The 20396-nt window shown below is 42.3% G+C and overlaps 1 protein-coding gene across 1 annotated transcript in view; it reads left to right on the top strand.

Annotated features, from left to right (window-relative positions):
• The window catches only part of PTPRG (protein tyrosine phosphatase receptor type G), a 410558-nt gene extending 390645 nt beyond the window's left edge, over positions 1 to 19913 (top strand). The window contains exons 17-29 of the mRNA XM_065642503.1: positions 1217 to 1299; positions 1527 to 1661; positions 1896 to 2030; positions 2434 to 2606; positions 3604 to 3739; positions 4074 to 4220; positions 5404 to 5497; positions 6780 to 6856; positions 7284 to 7412; positions 9718 to 9864; positions 10668 to 10810; positions 13920 to 14055; positions 14791 to 19913. Of these exons, the coding sequence (XP_065498575.1) occupies positions 1217 to 1299; positions 1527 to 1661; positions 1896 to 2030; positions 2434 to 2606; positions 3604 to 3739; positions 4074 to 4220; positions 5404 to 5497; positions 6780 to 6856; positions 7284 to 7412; positions 9718 to 9864; positions 10668 to 10810; positions 13920 to 14055; positions 14791 to 14937 (1682 nt within the window). The 3' untranslated portion in view covers positions 14938 to 19913. The remainder of the gene's footprint in view (positions 1 to 1216; positions 1300 to 1526; positions 1662 to 1895; positions 2031 to 2433; positions 2607 to 3603; positions 3740 to 4073; positions 4221 to 5403; positions 5498 to 6779; positions 6857 to 7283; positions 7413 to 9717; positions 9865 to 10667; positions 10811 to 13919; positions 14056 to 14790) is intronic.
• The last annotated feature ends 483 nt before the right edge of the window (positions 19914 to 20396 follow it).

The raw sequence follows: 20396 nt of genomic DNA, 5'->3' as shown, positions 1-20396 counted from the left end.
TATATTTCAAACTGCTTCAGCTGCATGTACGACTTGGACAAACAGTGATCTTTGTAGCACAGGGCAGGCTCTGCCTGCATTCCTCTGAGAACTGCAAATCTGGACTCTGGTCTGAAATGCAAATTACTACAGGTCTGGGATGGAAATGCGGTAACCTTTTTCTGTAGCATTCTCTGATGTGGAACAAATGGCAGATGCAGCAGTTGCTGTGGTTTAGGATCAAAGATGGAGAGCCACTGATAAAAAGTTCACAATGCTCATGAACATTGCAATAAATCTTGAATGTTTTTGATGGTGTAGGAAGGAAATGCATGTCTCTAACAGACTCTCAGAAGTCATCAAGGTGCCGGCTGAGGACCAGTTCCCAGACCTGTAAAAGACTTACTGTGTGGCCTTGAGTGAGGAGATTCATTGCGGTTGTCCCACCTCTGATGTTAGACATAGATGTCTGGTCCCTCTAGGCACAGAGAGGCAAGTACCATTGGAGGAGAACTGAGCAGGCACTCCTCTCTCTCCATTGACACTCAAGGAAGGCAACTGAAACAGATTCTTCATGCTTAAAGTTAGACCACGTCTCATCTTTGCATGTGTTGGAAGTGCCACCCAGCCCAGTGCTGCTGCCTAGGAGCAGGAGAAGGACTGCATTTTTTTTCCTGATTTAAGCCAAAGTCAAGCATTTGGGTGGAACAAAAAGAGGAGCATGACCTAAAGTCTATCCTCTTGGTGTGATGAGGGTGGTGAAGTGAGGACAGTCACTCAGCTCCCAGAGCTGGCGGAGCTGTTGGAGCCCAGGAGCGGACGGCAGGTGATGAGCTCAGACACTGAGCAAAGGCAGCGTCACTGCCTGGGGAGCTGCGCCGGTGTCTGCGGGGGGTTACACAGCCCCAGGGGTGCCCGGGATCTCTGGATCACAGGACACTCTGTCACGTGGATGATCCTAGAGATCGTGCTCCTGGGGTTCCAGTGTCCTTTGAGGAGAAGCTGTCCCCGCATGAACTACATACTTTAAAGGATGTGAAGACTGAGGACCTGCTACGGTGAACAGATGACCAAGAACAGAAACTCCCATCTCCCTCTTGACTCCAGTCCAAGGCCAATTTCTTCTCTTAATAAGGGCTACTCCAATACCTAGGAAATGAGATTTTTTTTTTTTTTTTACCTGCAGTTCTGCACTGTGTTTCCTTAATGCTTCTCTGCTCTGTTTTTTATCCTGCAGATGATCACAGCAGGGTGAAGCTAAGGCCTTTACCAGGAAAAGATTCTAAGCACAGTGACTACATTAATGCTAATTATGTCGATGTAAGTTGTTTGAATCATTTTTTCTTCTCTAACTCTGAATCTTTCCTCAAGGAGGAAGTATTGTCACTTGTGAAGTGGTTGTGTTTTCCAGCTTCATCTGATAATTTTCTTACTAATTCCTCACTATTCTGAATGAGAAAGTCACATTTCTTTGTTACCTTTAAAATATTAATACGTCTGCCATGATACTGCTTTCATCTCACTTGGCATTATGGTTTTCTTTGAAGGGTTACAACAAAGCAAAAGCCTACATTGCTACCCAGGGACCTTTAAAGTCTACCTTTGAAGATTTCTGGAGGATGATTTGGGAACAAAACACTGGAATCATTGTCATGATCACAAACCTTGTTGAAAAAGGAAGAGTAAGAGATGTTCTAGTTTGTTAGCAGTTGCTCCCTACCACCTTCCCAAATCACTTGGGCAAAATTTGTTTTTAAATGGTTTGGGTTAATATATATTGATGTATAATATATAACTAAGATATCAGAGGGATACATAGCTAGCCATGATTTTACTTTTTTAAAAAAGCTCTAAACACAAATAAAAAGAAGCAGCTCAAACCCTTAGCCAACCCACTCAACTATGTCTTTGTTCAGAGAAAATGCGATCAGTACTGGCCGTCAGAAAACAGCGAGGAGTATGGCAACATCATCGTCACCCTGAAGAGCACAAACATTCATGCCTGCTACACCGTGCGCCGCTTCACAGTCAGGAACACAAAGATGAAAAAGGTGAGTAAAGCCTTCAGTGTTGTCATCCAGATGCCTTCTGGCTTGTGTAGGATGCAAGGCACACAGGAGCAAAACTCAGCTGTTGCATAAGCAACTTGAAGTAGTACATGGATGGGAAATAAGGAAGCAAAACCAGGATTACAAGGAACCTGGTGAAAGGTGTAGCCTGTTTCTTTTTTGCAACTTCGTTGCTGCTTTGTTGTCACAGTTATTGCAGTTATTACCTGTTCCCACATGTATTTTTTCCTTGAACTCTGTCTCCACCTAGCAGGAGGCAGAGCTGCACAAGATTTCTTCTGTTAGAGTCCAGCACTTTTTCAGCTGAGCAAACCGGTGGTAGGATTGAGTATCTTTCCATGCTTCTCTTCCCTAATCCTTCTCTCTGCACGCGATTTGCACACAGGGTCAGAAAGGAAACCCCAAAGGGCGGCAGAACGAGAGGATGGTTATTCAGTATCATTACACTCAGTGGCCTGACATGGGTGTGCCGGAGTACGCTCTGCCTGTGCTCACCTTCGTGAGGAGATCCTCGGCAGCCAGAACCCCAGACATGGGACCAGTGGTGGTGCACTGCAGGTATGATGGGTGGGATGAGCTGCTTCATGGCAAGCATAACCAGAGCACAGCGTGCGCTCTTATGTGCCAGCTGAGATAAACGCCCTAAGTTATTACTACAGGAGGAGTGTGCCACCATCATGGAGTGCAGGTAGACCTGAGCTTGCTTTGCTTACATCTTAAGACAAGTCCAGTGCAAAGCTTCCCAGTTGCATTAGCAAAACCCTGTGTCATGATCCTGAGCTGCAGAGCATTGCACTGATGTGGTTGTGCCGTTCCTTGTTCCAAGTCCCATTCAGTAAGCAGGGCAGGATTACATCTGCTGGCCACCAGCCATGTGAATAGATGGACACCTGAGCCTGCGATTGCCACTGAACCGCATTCACGTTCACCAGCACTTGCAGTCAACAGAGGATTTCCCTTAAATGAAGTAAGGGATGTGATCTTCATCACTGCGTGTGAGGGGCCTGTACAGCACCATAGTGAAGAGGAGAGGATGATGGGGGTTAAAGCTCCTTCCTGAGCAGAAATTGAGAAGCTCTGAAGAGTTGCCCTCTCTGGTGGACTGCTCTCCTCCCTTTCAAGGAGTCCCACCTCCACAGGATTAGCCCCCTCGTATGCCTTTCAATAGTGCTGGTACCACTTACATTTCCAGAGCAGGATTACAGCTCCACTGTGAAGTTCAAGCCTTACCTCAAGACTGAGGCCAACCAGGGCAGCCCCATAGCCTGGAGAGACTTTGGTGATCCAGGATAGCCGCAGTTTGGCATGGGGTGGTTCTCTGTGGCTTCCTCTAGCCAACATAGTGGAGACAGGACAGCCGAGTGTCAGGTAGTGAAATACATACCTGCTAAAATTCCCAGAAAACCATAATATTTTGTTTAGAAAATTTTACAGTTGAGGCTTGCAGGGAAGTGAAAGTCTGTGAACAGGAAGATTTGCTTAGTTCTGTCGTGCCGTTATGAACATTAACTTGGGTCCAGGTGTGTTACATGGGTTTCTTTTATGTCTTCTATAGTGCTGGTGTTGGCAGAACTGGTACCTACATTGTGATAGACAGTATGCTGCAACAGATAAAAGACAAAAGCACAGTTAATGTCCTGGGTTTCCTGAAACACATCAGGACACAGCGCAACTACCTCGTCCAGACAGAGGTAAAGATTGCAGTGGGGTTGAATTTAAAGCTTTTTATGTTGTAATCAAAAAGAAAATGGCTTTTTCAGTTACATCTCTGTAAAAATTGAATATTTCACTGGGCATTTTTTGTACTTGAATGTCTCTCTTCTCCTAGACCAGAAACTTCAGATTTTGCTTTTGACTTATTCAGCGTTGTATGTGCTACACTTGTACATGTTTATTCTGGATTTGGCAGTATTTGCATGCGTGGCTTGTTTTGCACACACTTTCCTTTAGTGTGCTCTACCCCTCAGTTAAAACAGCTGTTTAGTTTATTCCAAGCGCCTACGTGACATGCAGGTTTTTTTCTAGGAGCAGTACATTTTTATTCATGATGCCTTGTTGGAAGCCATCCTTGGGAAGGAAACTGAAGTATCTGCAAACCAGCTGCATAGTTATGTTAACAGCATCCTCATACCTGGCATAGGAGGGAAGACACGACTAGAAAAACAGTTCAAGGTACGGCTTATCACTGCCATCCAGAGGGACTTAATTTCCCTACTGTGTTTTGTACAGCCTGTCTTCACTGTCAGTTGTCATAGATAAGGAACCAAACCAGCACACTTGATTAGCACAGCATCACGAGAAGTTCGGTGCTTGACAGTCTTAGCTACACTGCTGGAAATCAGCGCTAACACTCTTGAAATCAGAGGTGAGAAGAGGGACATGGACACTAGTCCGAGTGTGCCGCTGGTCTCCCTGATCCCAAGGGAACGTGGATGTTCCCCAGTCTGTGGTTAGCCTGTCTGGAAGCTGCCCTCCAAACCATGGCTCTGATGCATATATATGGAGAAAAACATGAAACGAGGTTCTTAACACCACCTACTCTTTCAGCACTTCAGATAAAGAATTAAGAATGTTTTAAGACCAGGAAACACAATATGCCTTTCTCATTGCCAGTGACTATGCTTGCTGCTTTTTCCTGCTATGTCATATCTGCTTTCACCCTGGCCAAAGTAAACCATTTTGCTCGGATGTCCTATTTGAAACCTAAGGTTTTCTGACTGCATTTTATTTGAATGCATTTTAAAATATTCTGTGAGACTATGTATCATAAGAAGATTATACGTGACATCTATTTTCACAGCTAAACTCACTCGGTTAATAACTACCTAAGGAACTGAAGCTGTTAAATTATACCAGGTGCCAGGCTATATGAAAATGAACAGGCGCTTCTATGAATTCACTTGTAGAAATCTCAGTACTTCTCCATCAGTCAAGACATTCCAGATGCTTAATTACTAAATTAAAGAAACAAGTGCTAGCATGCGCACACGCACACAAAATGCAGCAGGGGAAAAAGATTTCTTAGTTTAAAAAGTGTTGCACTTTATGACTGAACATATCTGCAAATCTCTGAAATATATTCTCAAGGATAACTTAACGTAGTGTTCTGTGAAAATACGTTTTGATGGAACTGCATTTTCACGATGTTTCGAAGCTGAGCTCTGCAGAGATCTTTTTATCCATTAAACATGTTGTACGAAAAGGATGATTTCCATTGGCATCTTGAGTATTTTAAACAAGTTTAACAATGCAGTTTATTCTTCTACTGATACACCTTCGCAGGAGTTGGCAAAGATATCTCCTCTCTTCATTTAGAGTGCTGTGAGGACTGACTTACTACTTTATTCTCTTTCAGCTGGTTACACAGTGTAATGCAAAATATGTGGAATGCTTCAGTGCTCAGAAAGACTGCAACAAAGAGAAAAACAGGAACTCATCGGTCGTGCCGTGTAAGATCACATCTTCGGTTTGATTACTGCCTAGCATAACTTTTTGTACTGAATTCTCCCGGTGTTATGCACGAAAAGGCATCGCCACTAGGAAGGAAAAATGTAATCTTTCATTCAGACCAAGCTGTCTTGTCTTTCAGAATTACCCTGATGAAACTGAACAAAAGAAAATAGTTACAGTGTCAGCCAGATATACTGTCCAAGTGAAATGTTAATTTAAAGTGCTTAAGAATTTGAATAATTAGGTAGGGGATAAATCTATGGAATACTGAGATAATTACTTTGATACTGCTCCCAGCTCAGGTGAGATCTCCCAGGGTGATTGGCACAAGTTGTTTGTAATTCAGCTACTACACTCAATTTCTGCATGTGAGCCTCCCTCAGATTTGAGGGTATTTAGTGCCCGAGGCTGCAGTTCCACAGTCGCTAATATGGAATCTGTACGTGGCTGCCAAGCAGTGTGAATTTGCACCAGACCAAGCGTGGGCACAAGGTCATTCCCATCCCATTACCCAGAGTACAGGACACACAGGACAGATGTTAGCCAAGCTAGCACAAAGTGATAATCGTACAGATACGGTCCATCATGAAGTTTGTTAATACAAAGGCAGGTCATCAGGATATATTACATCTTTAAAAACAATGTGGATGGGGCAGAAACAGTCTATATAACTTTGCACTTCATGTCATGTAGCTGCAGTGATTTTGGTCTGGTGCTTGGAGCCTGTCAGTTGGTTTGAAGGTGGTGTTGAACCCAGCCCTCAAACATGGAGAAGTGTAGATCTGCTGAAGAACACACACGCTTCTGGTGGTTCCCATTAGGGATGGGTTTTGTCTCTGGAGGTTCTCTCACCCTCTGGCTGGGAGGAGTGAGTGGTGGCAGTGCTACCGAGTGGCAGGGAAAACAAAACACGTCAGCTGGGTTTGTGTACTGCTGGAGACAAATGGAAGACTACAGTCAAGAATTACCTGAAATCCCCTGTTATCACTGCATATACTGTTATTTGGTAATTCAGCCTGCTGTGAAAATCTTTACTATAGTAAAATTTGATTCCTGAAATTACTTTGTCCTTGTGGGAATATTGTGCAACATTCTGGTTTATATCCTGTGTTAGCAGGCAATGCTTTAACGCAGTTAAAGTGCTGGCCTGCTCCTGCAGGAGATGGGAGCTGCACAGTGTTTGGTTTGTTAACGTCTGAGAAATTCTTGCTTTCTGCATTGTGCCATGACCAGACTTTGATCTTTTTTTTTTTTCCTTTTTTTTTTTTTTTAATCTTACAGCTGAGCGTGCTAGAGTGGGCTTGGCACCGCTGCCTGGAATGAAGGGAACAGATTACATTAATGCCTCTTATATCATGGTGAGGAAGCCAACACCTAATTACAAAGTAAAATAAATTCTAAGGTGCTAAATACCAGATGCCTATAATTGTCTTAATTCTGTATGTAATGGCTGTGTATTAACAGATGAGATTTTAACACCTTCCCCATAATGTAAAGCTATTAACTGTGTTTTATTAAAGATTGCTGCCTAAAAAAATTAAATACAAGATGCATTTAGATGGAATGTGTATTTCCATGAGATACAGTCAAATAAATACTGGGATTTAGAGCAAATGAAAACAACAGGGACTCTGCAGAATGGAAATGGAGTTATAAAATTATAGTCTGTGTGAAAATATTATGGAATAAAATGAAATAGGGTCATTATGTGTCCCCAAAGATTAAATTAATGCTTTAAAATGTTGAAGGCAGTAAGTAACTGTGCGGTTTGTTTTGCTGCAAAAGGGCTACTACAGGAGTAATGAGTTCATCATAACCCAACATCCACTGCCGCATACGACTAAAGACTTCTGGCGAATGATCTGGGATCACAATGCACAAATCATCGTCATGCTGCCGGACAACCAGAGCCTGGTGAGTTAAAGGTGTCCCTCCCTGCGCGGTACCGCGGTCACTTAGCCCAGCGAGGCACTGGCGTAGGGTCACTGAGTTACACGCTGTGACTGTTTTCTGGTTGAAAGCAAGCCAATTTTTGAGCCACCTTCTCAAACTTTGGCATGAGACAAGTTCTGCGATGTGGGGGTGTGTTTTTTCCTCTCCCCTTCTGCACTCACCCCTGGGAAAGACATCCTCACCTGGATGGATCACAGTGCTCATAGGCAGCACAGCAGTGATGATGAGCTCTGCAAAGCTCCTGAGGGCTCCCTGGCTGGTGGGATGTGAGGCACTGAGGTTCCTGGGTGGACAGGGCCACTGGTAAGGACTTTAAGAGGTACAGAAATATGAAGCAGGGACAGTAGGATAGTTGTTTTTTTGCCCTGAGGGCTTGAGGCTCAGACCATGCAAGACTACAGCTGTGCAAAGTTTACAAATGCTATTTTTGATGAAAGTAAAAAGCAAACATGTATGTTAATTTAAGTGGAAATAATGAGGCAGAGAGAGAAGGAGACACAGGTGAAGTGCTAATCACTACTTCTAGATTTACTAGCACGCCTCAAGAGTGCACGTTGAAAGGGATTAAGAACTAAACGGTTCGTTTTTTCATGCACGCATCACTGAGGTGAATAGACAATTGTAGCTGAGAGTGGAAGAGAAACAACCTTCATTACAGCAGGAAAATAGCAGTCATGAGGGGCTAGTAAAGAGGCACCAGTCAATACGCTTCCCGCGTGCGGTGCGATGAAAGGGATTGCGGGCACTGCAAGGCAAAGAGCATTCAGAGAAATCCGATCGAATCAGAAAGCGCTAATGAAATGAAAGTGTGTCAGGTGGAAATGAAGAGGCTGATCTTGTCTTTACAAGTACATGAAATTGCTCTGCAGAACAATAGTGATTAAAGGGTAAAGGAGAAATGCTGGACTCAGCCGCATCCCTTGCAAGGACGCCTGGTCCCTTCTGTCTCCTTCCCTGTTCCCAGGGCAGAGGTTGGCCAGGAGGGCAGCAGCATCCCTGCCTTGGCTCCGTGTTTGGTGTGGGTTGTGTTGGCTGGCACGGGACTGAGAAGGCGTCAAGGTGCTGAGTGTGTAATGCCCAAGGACAATACAATAATCCAAGCTACCTGCTGCATGAGGGCTTGTCCCGTGGCGGGACAGGTCACTTCCCAGCGTGCAGTGACATTACACTGCTTGCTGGTGCCTCTGCTTTTTGAGGGCAGAATTATCAAGGACTTAGGACAGTAAGTCCTATTTTCAGAATACACATTTAAGGCCCAAATCTCAACAGTATCCTGCGTATCACGCACATCAAGGCTTCAGGCCTACAGAAATAAGCCAGGTTTTAGAGACATGCTCATGGCCGCAGCGGGATGAAGAGGGTTTGTAGCAGGTTTGTAACTCATGTTTTCGCATGAGTAGGAAAATGGGTTTCGCATGGGTTGTTCAGAGACGCAGGCTGCAGTGCTGTGCCTGCTGCCAGAGGAGCTTCGGTGCTTATGCTCCAGGGACAGCAGATCCCTGAAGCCAGGAGGAGAAACAGGTTTTGCATGCATGTGGTGGCAGAACCTAATTTTCTTTCTCTGCAGGAAATCAGGAATTCACAGTTATTCTTTAAAGAATGGCTTTGACAGCATTCTGTCAGGCTGCTTCAGCACTGAGCTTCTTCCGCCATTCACAGTCTCACTGAGATTTTACAGTGTCCCTTCAGTAGAGGAGTTTTGCTGGAGAACTTGCCTTAAGTTAAGCCAGTGGTTTTTTTCAAGGCGAAGAACATTTGGGTTTCTTCCTTCCTCCTCACTCCTCCCTTCACTCCTAAAAATCCAAGCCCTATGGAAGTATCCATCAATCTTCTACCTAGAACTGATCCACAGACCTTGACTTTTGGATTAGACCACAATAAACGCAAATTAAAAATAATAAGCAATTAATGTTTAAAGGTCAATGAGTTTCTTCTAAACAGATATCTGACTTTCATGCAAAAGTGCGTAGGCAGGAGATAATAAAGCCTGGTATACAATACAAAGGTTAAGTATGAGTGAGCTAGGATAACCATTTCCCTATGAAACCAATTAAAAAGCAGACGTTACCTGTTTGGACACACAAACGAAGGATCTGGCAGGCTTACTGCCTACTGTAATAGTAAATTTGTTTTAGACAAAAATGGCTTTTAAAGGTCAGCTCCAGATCATCTCTATTTATCAAACCAATTTTTTGATCCACTGGATTTTTCAGTCACACACAAGGTATCCAAAAGGCTGCAGTAGTGTGTTGTTTCATTCCTCCAGGCAGAAGATGAGTTTGTGTACTGGCCAAGTCGTGAGGAATCCATGAACTGTGAGGCCTTTACTGTGACCCTTATCAGCAAAGACAGACTGTGCCTCTCTAATGAAGAGCAAATTATCATCCATGACTTTATCCTTGAAGCTACCCAGGTAAAATAAACTTCCAAGTGTGGGTCTTGGCTTTTCACCAAAACGTTACTCATATCTTGTAAATATGGAAGAAGAGTTGTTCAGAAACAGTTTTGAAAAGGGTTTACTTGTAAATGCATGTGCATGCATGTTGCTCACAGGGGAAAGGTGTTCTTCTTGGCTCCTTCTCCCTCTCACGTCTTCTACTTCCAGGTAGATTCCTCTAGCTAGTGAGACCATAGTGTTGTTTGTCTTATTTGAAAGTGAAGACATTGTTTTTCATTTTGAAATCACACGAGTAAATTGAATTGTTCTTTGTAAAGTACACCGAAGTTTATTGACCTATTTCTGTTTATAAAATTCAGCATTTACAGTTTAAATGTTTGAGGCTCTTAATTAAGGGATTTTATGTAAGCACATTTCTTTTGAGCTATAAACCTGCCTCTGATTTGCTATCTGGATTGCAGCTGTATGTTGCTGCAAAACATTAATTTGCAAACCCTTTTAAGTTTGAATTCCTTGGTTGCTCTTTGCTTGTTTGACTTTTGAGCTTTAAGCGCTCTGAGAGAGGTTTACGTGTATATAAGCCCATAACTCCAATACAAAATATTTTATCAGTTAAACATGTTGTTAAAGTTGCACTATTTTGGGGTGTTTCACTGTTACAAAGATGCCAGAGCTGCGTGTCTGTCATCTTTCTATACAAACTATTTGGAAGAAGAAGATACCTCATCAATTTGTAGTGAGGCTCTTCCCTCTTCCTACCTGGGGTGGATAAATGTGGAACCGAAGTTGCTAATACCCAGGCTGGTTTTTCATTGCAGGATGACTACGTTCTGGAAGTCCGCCACTTTCAGTGTCCTAAATGGCCAAACCCAGATGCTCCCATAAGCAGTACCTTTGAACTTATCAATGTAATCAAGGAAGAGGCCTTAACAAGGGATGGCCCCACCATAGTTCATGATGAGTATGTCATCTCTTTTCTCCCATTTATGTGCAGGTTGTACAAGGAGTTACTCAGCTACAGGACACTTGTTAGGACTGATGTCCGTTCTCGCATGGAGCAGGTGGGGTTTAGTGTTCTATGGAACAGAATCAGAAGATTTAAACTTCCATGGATGAGTTTTCAGTTGGCGTCGGAGGCCAAATACATTTTGTTTAGTGTAGGTTTTACGATGGTCATAATCTTAGGTGGACTCAGAAAGCGAGGCTGTGTTAGCTTTGTGAGCATTTTGGGTTCTTCTGCACCTGGAAGTATCCCAAACAAATCCTACAACCTGTTTCAGAACCCAGCAGAGTCCAGGTTTAGATAAGGCTCTAAGCAGCCCAATATGGGCTTACAGAAACCAGTTTCAAACCAGCCTGAGCTCATGCCTAATAGCTCAGGTTTAATGTGCTATGTAAGACTGAACAAGCTCAGCTCACCTGTGTCTCAGGATGAGCAGCAGAAGTATCTTGTGACAAAGGGCACAGGTTTTCTGAGAGCAGATTCATTTTTCCCCCTTCTGCTTCCCCAAAAACACTCCAAGGGGCCCATATGGTGCCCAGGGGGAGGGAGGGAGCCCGTTAACGTGGCCGGCATGCTCCAGCACTTGTCGCTTTTGTAGTGCAGTGGTGGGCATCGTCTTGCCAGCTATGCTTGAATGCCCAGTTATAAAGGGTGCTGCTAAATATTGCATTGCATATTATTGCTTTGCACACATTATGGAGCTGCAAAATACCATTATAGTGAAGTTGGTGCCTGGGTCCAACAGGATCTCTTTGAGGGACAGTTCCCTGGCAGGCAGAGCGCTTCCTGGAGTCATTCTGCCCTTAAAATCCCAAGGAAGCCCAATTTCAGACACTGAGTTGCCCTTAGAGCAATCACCAAGCCAGCGTAAACGACTGCTACACCTGCAGCCCCCCCGCACGCCAGTCCATTAGACCTCATGTCATTTGTACACCACGGAATCAGCGGGAAAGTCCTGGCAATCTTCAACTTCCATGCAAAAACTTTATTAGCGTACTCTGGTATTTCAGTGGTCGGATCAGCCTTTGTGCTGCTGTGCGATCGCACGCTGGGATCTGCCGTTGCTGAAGGAGCTTTTCCTTCACATCGGTGTTTTGCTGCTGCAACAGGTTTTTCCCAACCGACTCCTGCACGTGGTGCCTTGGGCTGCAGCAGGTAGTTTTTCTCCCACCGCCTCCTGCCCTGCTAATGCACAGTGTAAGCTCTGTTGCCTTTTGCCAGCACTGATTAATTCCAGGCTAGTTTTAATATTCATGCTTTGGGTAGTCTTGAGTGAGGTTTTGCTACTCTTGCAGTATTTAAGATTATGTTTTACAAAATTAGAACCATTATTGATTTGGGCATTTCATGCTAGACTAAAAAAAAAATAATCAAAATCACATTCCTAACAGTGCTGAGTCATTCTTTCTGTAAATTGCTTTTTTGGTTTATTTGTCATATTCAATGATTTTATTCTTATGCCTAATACATAATGTGGATTCTGCTTTTCATTGGAGCCTAAGCAAATGTAGCTGAAAATGAAAATTTCCCTTTACTACATGCAACAACTGCATCACATAATCCACTAATAATTACAACTGAAGATTAATTCCAAATATATGGATTTGCAGATACTAAATGCATGTGGTATTTGGGAAATACATGGTGGGATGAACTTGATAACAACATTTCAAAGAAGTTCAGAAGTTCCAACTCGAGACAGTTGTCAAGTGTTTTTATATATAACTGCCCATATATAGGCAACTAGATAAAGATTTGCTGCATAATTTTTTGTGAGAAAAGCCTTCAGATTGTTGGGAGCTGGACATTATCAGCCCAAGTAAAAATGAGGCCGTTAGGCATTTAGAGGCATTTAGTTGTGTCCCATCAGGCACACGCACTGGCCACTTCGTCCAGTCTCCCTGTAGATGATCAGCCACAACCGTCTATATGGTTCTGCTTCTTCTTCTGTAGACTTTTCATATATAGCAGATCGATTGTCATCTGATTTCTGTTTCCCATTTCTAGGCAAATTGAGTTTGCAAAAATCATACAAAATTAAGTCAGCATATGTCTTGATTTCCACAGGAATGCTGTAAAAAATCCTGGTGGTAATCTTATGATACCAGATGGCATTGCAGCACTTGCCGATTACTTAAGTTTTTACGTACAGCTCTCCAAATGGTTTACAGAGCAAGTCAGCACCGATGTCCTCTTTTACAGTGGGGACATTTAGACACAGAATTTCTCAAGTCACAAAGCAAAACCCCTAGCACAGCCAGGACAGAATTTCAGTCTCCTGAGGACGGGGGGAGCAAAGGACAGTTGAGGCTCCTCAGAAGTGGTTACAAGCCCCTGTTGCTCAGGATCCTTTATCCCATGCCCCACAACTGCACACGCGATTCAAGTACACCCACAGATTTAGCAGCAGGAAGATTTCTACCTGACCAGTATCTCAAGGACGCATTGATTTGTGCTCCTGATGAATAACCGTTGCTCAGGTTCTTATTAAATGACAGCACAGCTCAACTCTTCAGAATCTGTAATGTCTCTTGGGTGCCCAGCTCAGGGATGTTGCCTTTTGCCGATGAATCAGACCTAAGGAAGGCTTTGAGATGTGCCCCATTTACTTGTGAGCACCTCATATCCGTGTTAGTTTTATGTAATTGTCAGATGTGGAGGAAGAGGCAAAGTCTCATTTCTTTCTAATCGTTTATGTTTTGCTTGAGCTCCCACTAATGAATTTAAAATACGCTCAGCTATATTGCAGATGCTTTCAGTACATGTGGCATGTGAGAACTGATTTCCGTGTTGCAGTCTCCAGGCTGGGTATTTTTAAATGGCTCACGTTCTTCTGCTGTTACAGTTCTTTGTATTGAATACTGCAGATATCCTGACGTGACTGGTGCACCATCAAATTTCTTCTATAAATTAAAATAACTAAAAATTAGCCAGTATAAAACAAGCCTTTAAGAGATACAAAGATGAACTACAGTAATCAAATAAGACTGTATCAATGTTTTCATGGCTGTGTGTCAGCGTGCAGGTTTACTTCTGAGTAACTTATCATTTTGGTGTGGTTTTTCAGGTATGGAGCTGTGTCAGCGGGAACGCTATGTGCCCTTACCACTCTGTCCCAGCAGCTGGAGAATGAAAATGCTGTCGATGTTTTTCAGGTGGCAAAGATGATAAATCTTATGCGTCCTGGAGTATTTACAGACATTGTAAGTCTTTAAATGGATAGTTTACAAGATTTTCATCTGAGACCAAAAGCATGAATTAAAACACACATTCTGTATGTTATCGAGCCCCACTGTGTCTGCTACCAAGCCGAATTTGCATTTGAGCTTTTTTTGTATAGTTGTCATTTTTTATGAACCTCAAACCCGCAGCATAAGTCTCTGATTTGCGGTTCAGCTTATTTCTCATACAGTCACAAGGGCCACTGTACAGGCAGCCCTAGCAGAGAAGGACCTTTCAGCTTTTCATCATCCCCCTGCCAGCCCTGTAAGTTCAGATACACTATTTGAACCTGGCACGTTGCGATCTGAAGGGCTGCACAGGGCAGGTGGAGCTACAGGGAGATAGAGCTTGTGCGTGGCTGTGCCGGTACGAGGGGACAAGCTGGGGCTGAGCTGGGGGCTCAAGTGTTGTCCTGTCCTCCTGTAGTCTTTAATAATATATCAGGAATAAAATTATCCACCCCAAAGTGGAATTTGGGGTTGATGAGGTTAAACTAGGCTAACAGAGATAATTGCTCTCTTTTTCTTTGCTCTATGTATTCTTCTAGTCATGAATATCCTTCACCTTCCCTGGAAATGCCAAATTTACGTGCCATTCGCTTATGTACTGAAAGGATTGTCCCTATTCATGGCAGGGGGTTGGACCAGATTACTTTTGAAGGTCCCTTCCAACCCAAACTATTCTATGATCGAAATAACTTGTCTTTTCTTTTCCAGGAACAGTACCAGTTTCTTTATAAGGCAATGCTAAGCTTGGTCAGCACTAAGGAAAATGGAAATGGTCCCATGACACTGGACAAAAATGGTGCTGTGATGGCCAGTGACGAATCTGATCCCGCAGAAAGCATGGAGTCTCTTGTCTAATTGGAAACCTGAAAAGGCACTTAATTTGTAGAACTTCTGAACACTGAGTGAACTTTTTTGAGGCCTTTTTGCCAGACTCTAGGTTATACAATAACCCAATTACTTTTTTACACTGATAAAAGTTTTGATATTTATTTTTTGCCATTTTATGTCTTAATGGTATCCTACTGAGCATTTGCACCTCTGTTTATTTCACACAGTGAAACGCAATTTTATCTAGTTTGCACTATATGATCAGTGTTACTGCCTATAATATTCAAATACAAGACAAGCCCTGATGTGACATTCCATGACAACAAACATACGCTTTTTCTGTTTTGTTTAAATGCAGTGAAAGTTTTGCTAACTATAGTGACCCTCAAATCTTGAATCTTGAATGCTAGGCCAGATGGATTCTTTCTACAACAGATACTGTACCCCTTCATACCATATTTATTATTTTAATGATCACGTCACAGTTTAGGTAATGGTATTCTGCATTCCAGTGGAGTGGATGAGCAGTGTTCATCCTTTCTTGACAAAATGTGGCAGGTGATTATTAGCTACAGTGAAGGTGTAATAGCCTTGTGGAGCTGAAATAATTATTTCTGTATTGTTTCAAATTGCTGGTTTGTACACTTAGAAGCCTAAGACTTGCTTCACACGGAATATATAAATTACATACAATCTGATTATAAATTAGATGCAGTCCATATGTGGGATGCAGTGATAGGTTTTGAATTTACAGTTTCAAAGTTTCCCCATGTATTCAGAAAAGTGTTGATTTTAGTTTATAGCCAGCACTATGATGGGGAAGTATTTTGGTTTTACTCTCATCAGAGCCAATACAGTGAGAAACCTACTACAACCCAAAATCAGACCTGTTTTCAGATATATTGAAGGTAGCAATATTTTACATTACTAAGCTATTCAATATTTTAAACACATTAATTTCCTTACTATTTCTCGAATATGACTTCACACCTAATGGTATGTTACATGATGACAGGCGTTTCTTAATTTCATAATTGTTAGATGCCATTTTTATACAGGTGTGTAATTTTCATACTTTAGTGCTAAAACATAAAGTACTGATCCATATTTACTGGTGAAGCAAACTAATAAAAAAACTACCTATAAAGTTACATTCTCCCTCTTTTTTTTGCCAAATTAATTCTTTAGCACAAACCTAGCTTATTGTGTTTTCTCTCCCATACCAACAAAATTGTTTTCCCCAGCTTATATAAATAACTGAATTATTGTTTGGAGCGTTTAAGTGTCCATCCTCACTGGCTCCCTTTTCCTTTGTGTTTGGTCGCAATTCAACAAGGTCCATCCCTGTTTAACGAAAGAAGTAAGCACATCCGTAATTCTCCTGAAAATTAAAGCTAATTGTGTCCTTCATAACTCGGCTAAGTAGGGAGGGGTTATTGAATCTGCCTTGAAAAGGAAATATGTTGTTTCAGCCATCCTGGTGTTCGGTATACAGTTAAAGGCACTATCCCTTATATATGGCATTGGTTTCTTTACTTCTAAACTTCAACTGCACAAAACACGCATTGTAATTTTTCAGGACTTGTCAAAATGTTACAGCTTTTTTTTTTTTTTTTTCATTTAAATGTAAACCTATTAATTTCTGCCAGTCCAGTCTTGCTGAAATACAGACATTTGGTGAGGCAAACCCAGCTTCGTTTGTTGGAGGGGAGGGCAGGGAGGAAACTTGGCTAAGAGGAAGGTTCTGTGCATTTTCACACGCAAGGAAGCTGAAAGTGAACTGCTTAAAATTATACTTAGAGTAGGTATTTCGGTTCAGAACCCCCTGAGGTAACAAGCAGATACGGCCTCGCTGAGAGCAGAGGAGCTATGCAAACTGGTATGCGCTAACATCTGGCCTTTTATTTTTAATAAGGGGAAGATTTCCTACTATGGATACGCTTGATTAATTCAACACCAAAGTATTTAAGAATTCATCAGCAACCTTTTACACAGTTAACTTTTACTTCTCAGTTTGTTGACTCCCTCTATACAAGTGATTGAAATAACTGCTAATGCTGCAGTATAATATATCCGTGAGTTCAGTAAGGAAATCCCATGCCCAGCAACAGCTAGTCCAAATAAAAAATGTGCAAAATATTTCAAAAGAATGCTTTATAGTGTGCACCCACTTTGTACTGGGACAACGCAGCACCCAGGACGGAGTCAGTTAATCTCTGGTAGGAGTTAGGACTGGCTCTCCAGTCGCTACAACCCTGTTTAAGTCAAGTTTCAAGTGTTGCTGCCTGCAAGGGCTGGAAGGTTTTGCTGCGTGGCTGGGGAGCCCCCGCTCGCACCCCAGTAGCGATCCCGGCCCCGGCAATTCTGGCTGGTAGCACACAGGAGCTCTGATGAGTTGGATCAGTTCAATCTGAAGTCTGTAAGTTCCTGGGGAGGTGTAGGGAGAAGTTAAGAATTCAAAGCCTGACAAGAGTGAAGTGACACAAAGATTACTGCAGGCATCGAGAGGGTTGGATTTGTTCAGTACTTGCAGCTGATTACTTTTCATTTGACTGGCATGATGGAAGATAACCGTGGTTCATGACACACTGCCTGAATATCCTTGGTTTAATCCCTTCTCACAAGTTTTTAGAATCAATGAAAGAAAGCTGTGGCAGGTTGAACTTTGGTGGTTGCTTTGGAAATCCATGCGTTTGCATTGGGATTTTCCTACACCTGGAATACTTGCATGGCGTTTAATCCATGGGGAAATAATTGACACTGCTGTTCTATGAGTTCTCCATGGATGTTTTCTTCAGGAGGCTCAAGCTGTGTGTCAGGTGCTGTGCTGCCAGGCAGGGAGCCAGTGGATGGTAGTGATGCACTAGGCTTGAAGTGGATGAAGCTGGGAATTGCTTGGGAAGGCCAGGATTAAGAGCACAGAAGAGCCCAATCTATCCTGCTGTAAGCAGCTGCGGTTCTGCTCTCTTTTGTGGATTTGCAGCTCTTCCCGTGGGACAGAGCAAGGCTGGCGGAAGGAGCGAGCGTGTGTTCGGAGATGTGCACTTGCAGAGCTCTGCTGTGATGCTCTCATGAGTCACTCTGGCCAAAGTCCCACTCTGTGCATCGCAGCCTTGCTTTCGCCACGCCAGCCCCCTGCTGTAACCGCTTCTTGGCATTCGGTCGGGATGTCTTTCAAGCAGAAGTTCCCAGACAATGTGCAAGCCTGCAAATTAACGAGAACCCGAGTATATCCCACCACTATAAAATGCGCTCCCCAGCACCAGCCCTGAGAAATAAGGAAATAAAGGACGGAAATACATGTGCATATGTGTGTCTACATTTAGAAAATAGTATTTCTCCATGTCTTGCATGGGTACCGCGCCTGCAGACCATGTGAAAGACATAAAACATTTATGTGCGTTGAGCCTGCAAGAGCAGCCAAGCTTTCCAAGAGGGAATGCTTGGGAAGCTGCTGGGTCATCTTAACATCTAAAATGGGTGAGAGTCTCAGCCGAATGTCCCATCCTACAAACACTACGTGAACTGGGCATCGGTAGGAAGGTCTGGGGGAGCCAGTAGCACCGCTCAGGTGCACCAAGCACCGATTCTTCTGCAGGACCAAGGTCTAATGAACATTCATTTTAAACAGCGTTTGTCCTTAGTATTTCACAGTGTCTGTTTCCAAATATTAATTTAGGAACAGGAAAAAAAAAAAACTCCCAAACTCTTAAGCTACTTCTTGTATGTGACTGTTTCCGTACTGTGGGTCTGTTCTAGGTTAGTGGAATCATTTACAGGATCTGCAAAATTTCAGTTGTTTTTCCAGTTTCTGACTGCTTGAATTGCTTAAACTCAGAGTGATACATTGGAACATTAGGAGAAGAATCTTTATGACACAGCACAACTGCCTTCTATTCATCTTTTTTTAAGCTGATATATTTTATTTAAAAGCTGGAAAATATAGATATTGATTCTACCAAAGATACATACTACTAATTCTCAGCAGAACAAAACCAACTTAATTTTAAAAAATAAATAAATAAAACATAGTTGTCTTAAAGATTTAGCAGTCTTTCTCAAATTCATGTATTCTGACATCAGATCTTGTGTTCTGAAGTTTAAGTTCAAATGGTGCCAGTGAATTTTTATATGAAGGGAAAATGCCTGTTGGTTAATCCACTGCATTGCTTTTCTTCTTTTTCCTTTTTTATTTTTTTACAGACGTAATTCAACTCTTACTGTTACCCCTTTGCTGCTCTTCTCTTTGTTGCCATTCTAACAATGTGAACTACATTGGCTTTGCTTATCAAAGGAGAAGGAATGCAAAAATAATAAAGAAAGAGAAGGAACTGTAATGGAGAGATTTGGCCTCTACTTTGTCTTAGCTGTTAAACTGTTTTTAGTGTTTTTGTTAACTATTTGCAAAGGGAAGCATTTTCTACAGAGGATAATTAATTTCAAGAAGAATGTCTTGAGTTTTAAGAATAAAAATGTCTCCAAAAGAGGAGATAGTCAATTTTATACAATGTCACAACTCTCCAACATTTGGGGTAGTGACTCCTTGTTTTGTTAGAACATTTGAAACTAGCAAGCAGCCATTGTTTCTAAAGACTGAAGCATTCATGTGTACTCCTATTTTCTTTTCCTTCATTTTTAAAATAGCAAAGTCATTAAAATTGTAAATATTTTGTTGCTTGGATAAGCATCTTCTGGGAACTTTGTATCTATGGTATATAATCATAGAATTTTATATTTTCATATAAAGGTAATTTTTTTCTAGTTTCACCTCCTTCCTAGTTCTGTGGTGGCTATGTGAATACATACCTTCTGTGTACCAAGGTAGTGAGACACCATCATCACACTCCAAAAAAGATTTCCACACGTGTCATTTCTTTGGGGCAGTGATTGTGAAAGTTGGAATTTTTTTTTTATTCCATTGTCAGTGTGTGCAATAGGAATTAGACTTAGCCAGTCACTGGATACGTTTGTCTCATTGATCCATTCAGAAAAAAAAAAAAATGTGGTGTTTGGTTTGGGGAGAGGGTGGGAGGGAACATTCCGAGGGAGAATTTTTGTTTTGTTTGGTTTGGTTTTTGTTTGGGGGTTTTTTGTAACTTGAAGAATCTTCTTTTTGTTATGTTAAACTATATCAAATCATTCTATTATAGTGTTATTTAATATGTAAATTGTATTGCTATACATAAAATAAAGTATGGTTTTTGATGTATTTACAGACTTCTTCCTTATTTGCATCAAACACACATACAGAGCAGATGCACGACTCAGTAGTTCATTGTCCCAGGCGTGCAGGAAGAATGATGAGATCCAAGGCCTGCTTTAATTAGATCTCAAATTTCCAAGCAGGATTCAGCTGGGAACTGTCTCTCAGTCACTCCACTTGACAGCGAAGATCGTTGTCCCTTTCTTAATTGTCTCCGATTACCAGAGAGCTGCTGGTAACCCCCGTCCCTCCACCCCTGCTCCCCCCAAGACTGGTGTGACTA

The sequence above is a fragment of the Caloenas nicobarica genome, chromosome 11, assembly GCF_036013445.1.
Source record: "Caloenas nicobarica isolate bCalNic1 chromosome 11, bCalNic1.hap1, whole genome shotgun sequence".
Taxonomy (NCBI): domain Eukaryota; kingdom Metazoa; phylum Chordata; class Aves; order Columbiformes; family Columbidae; genus Caloenas; species Caloenas nicobarica.
The sequence above is the reverse complement of the archived record's forward strand: the minus strand, read 5'-3'. Positions and strand labels throughout refer to the sequence as shown.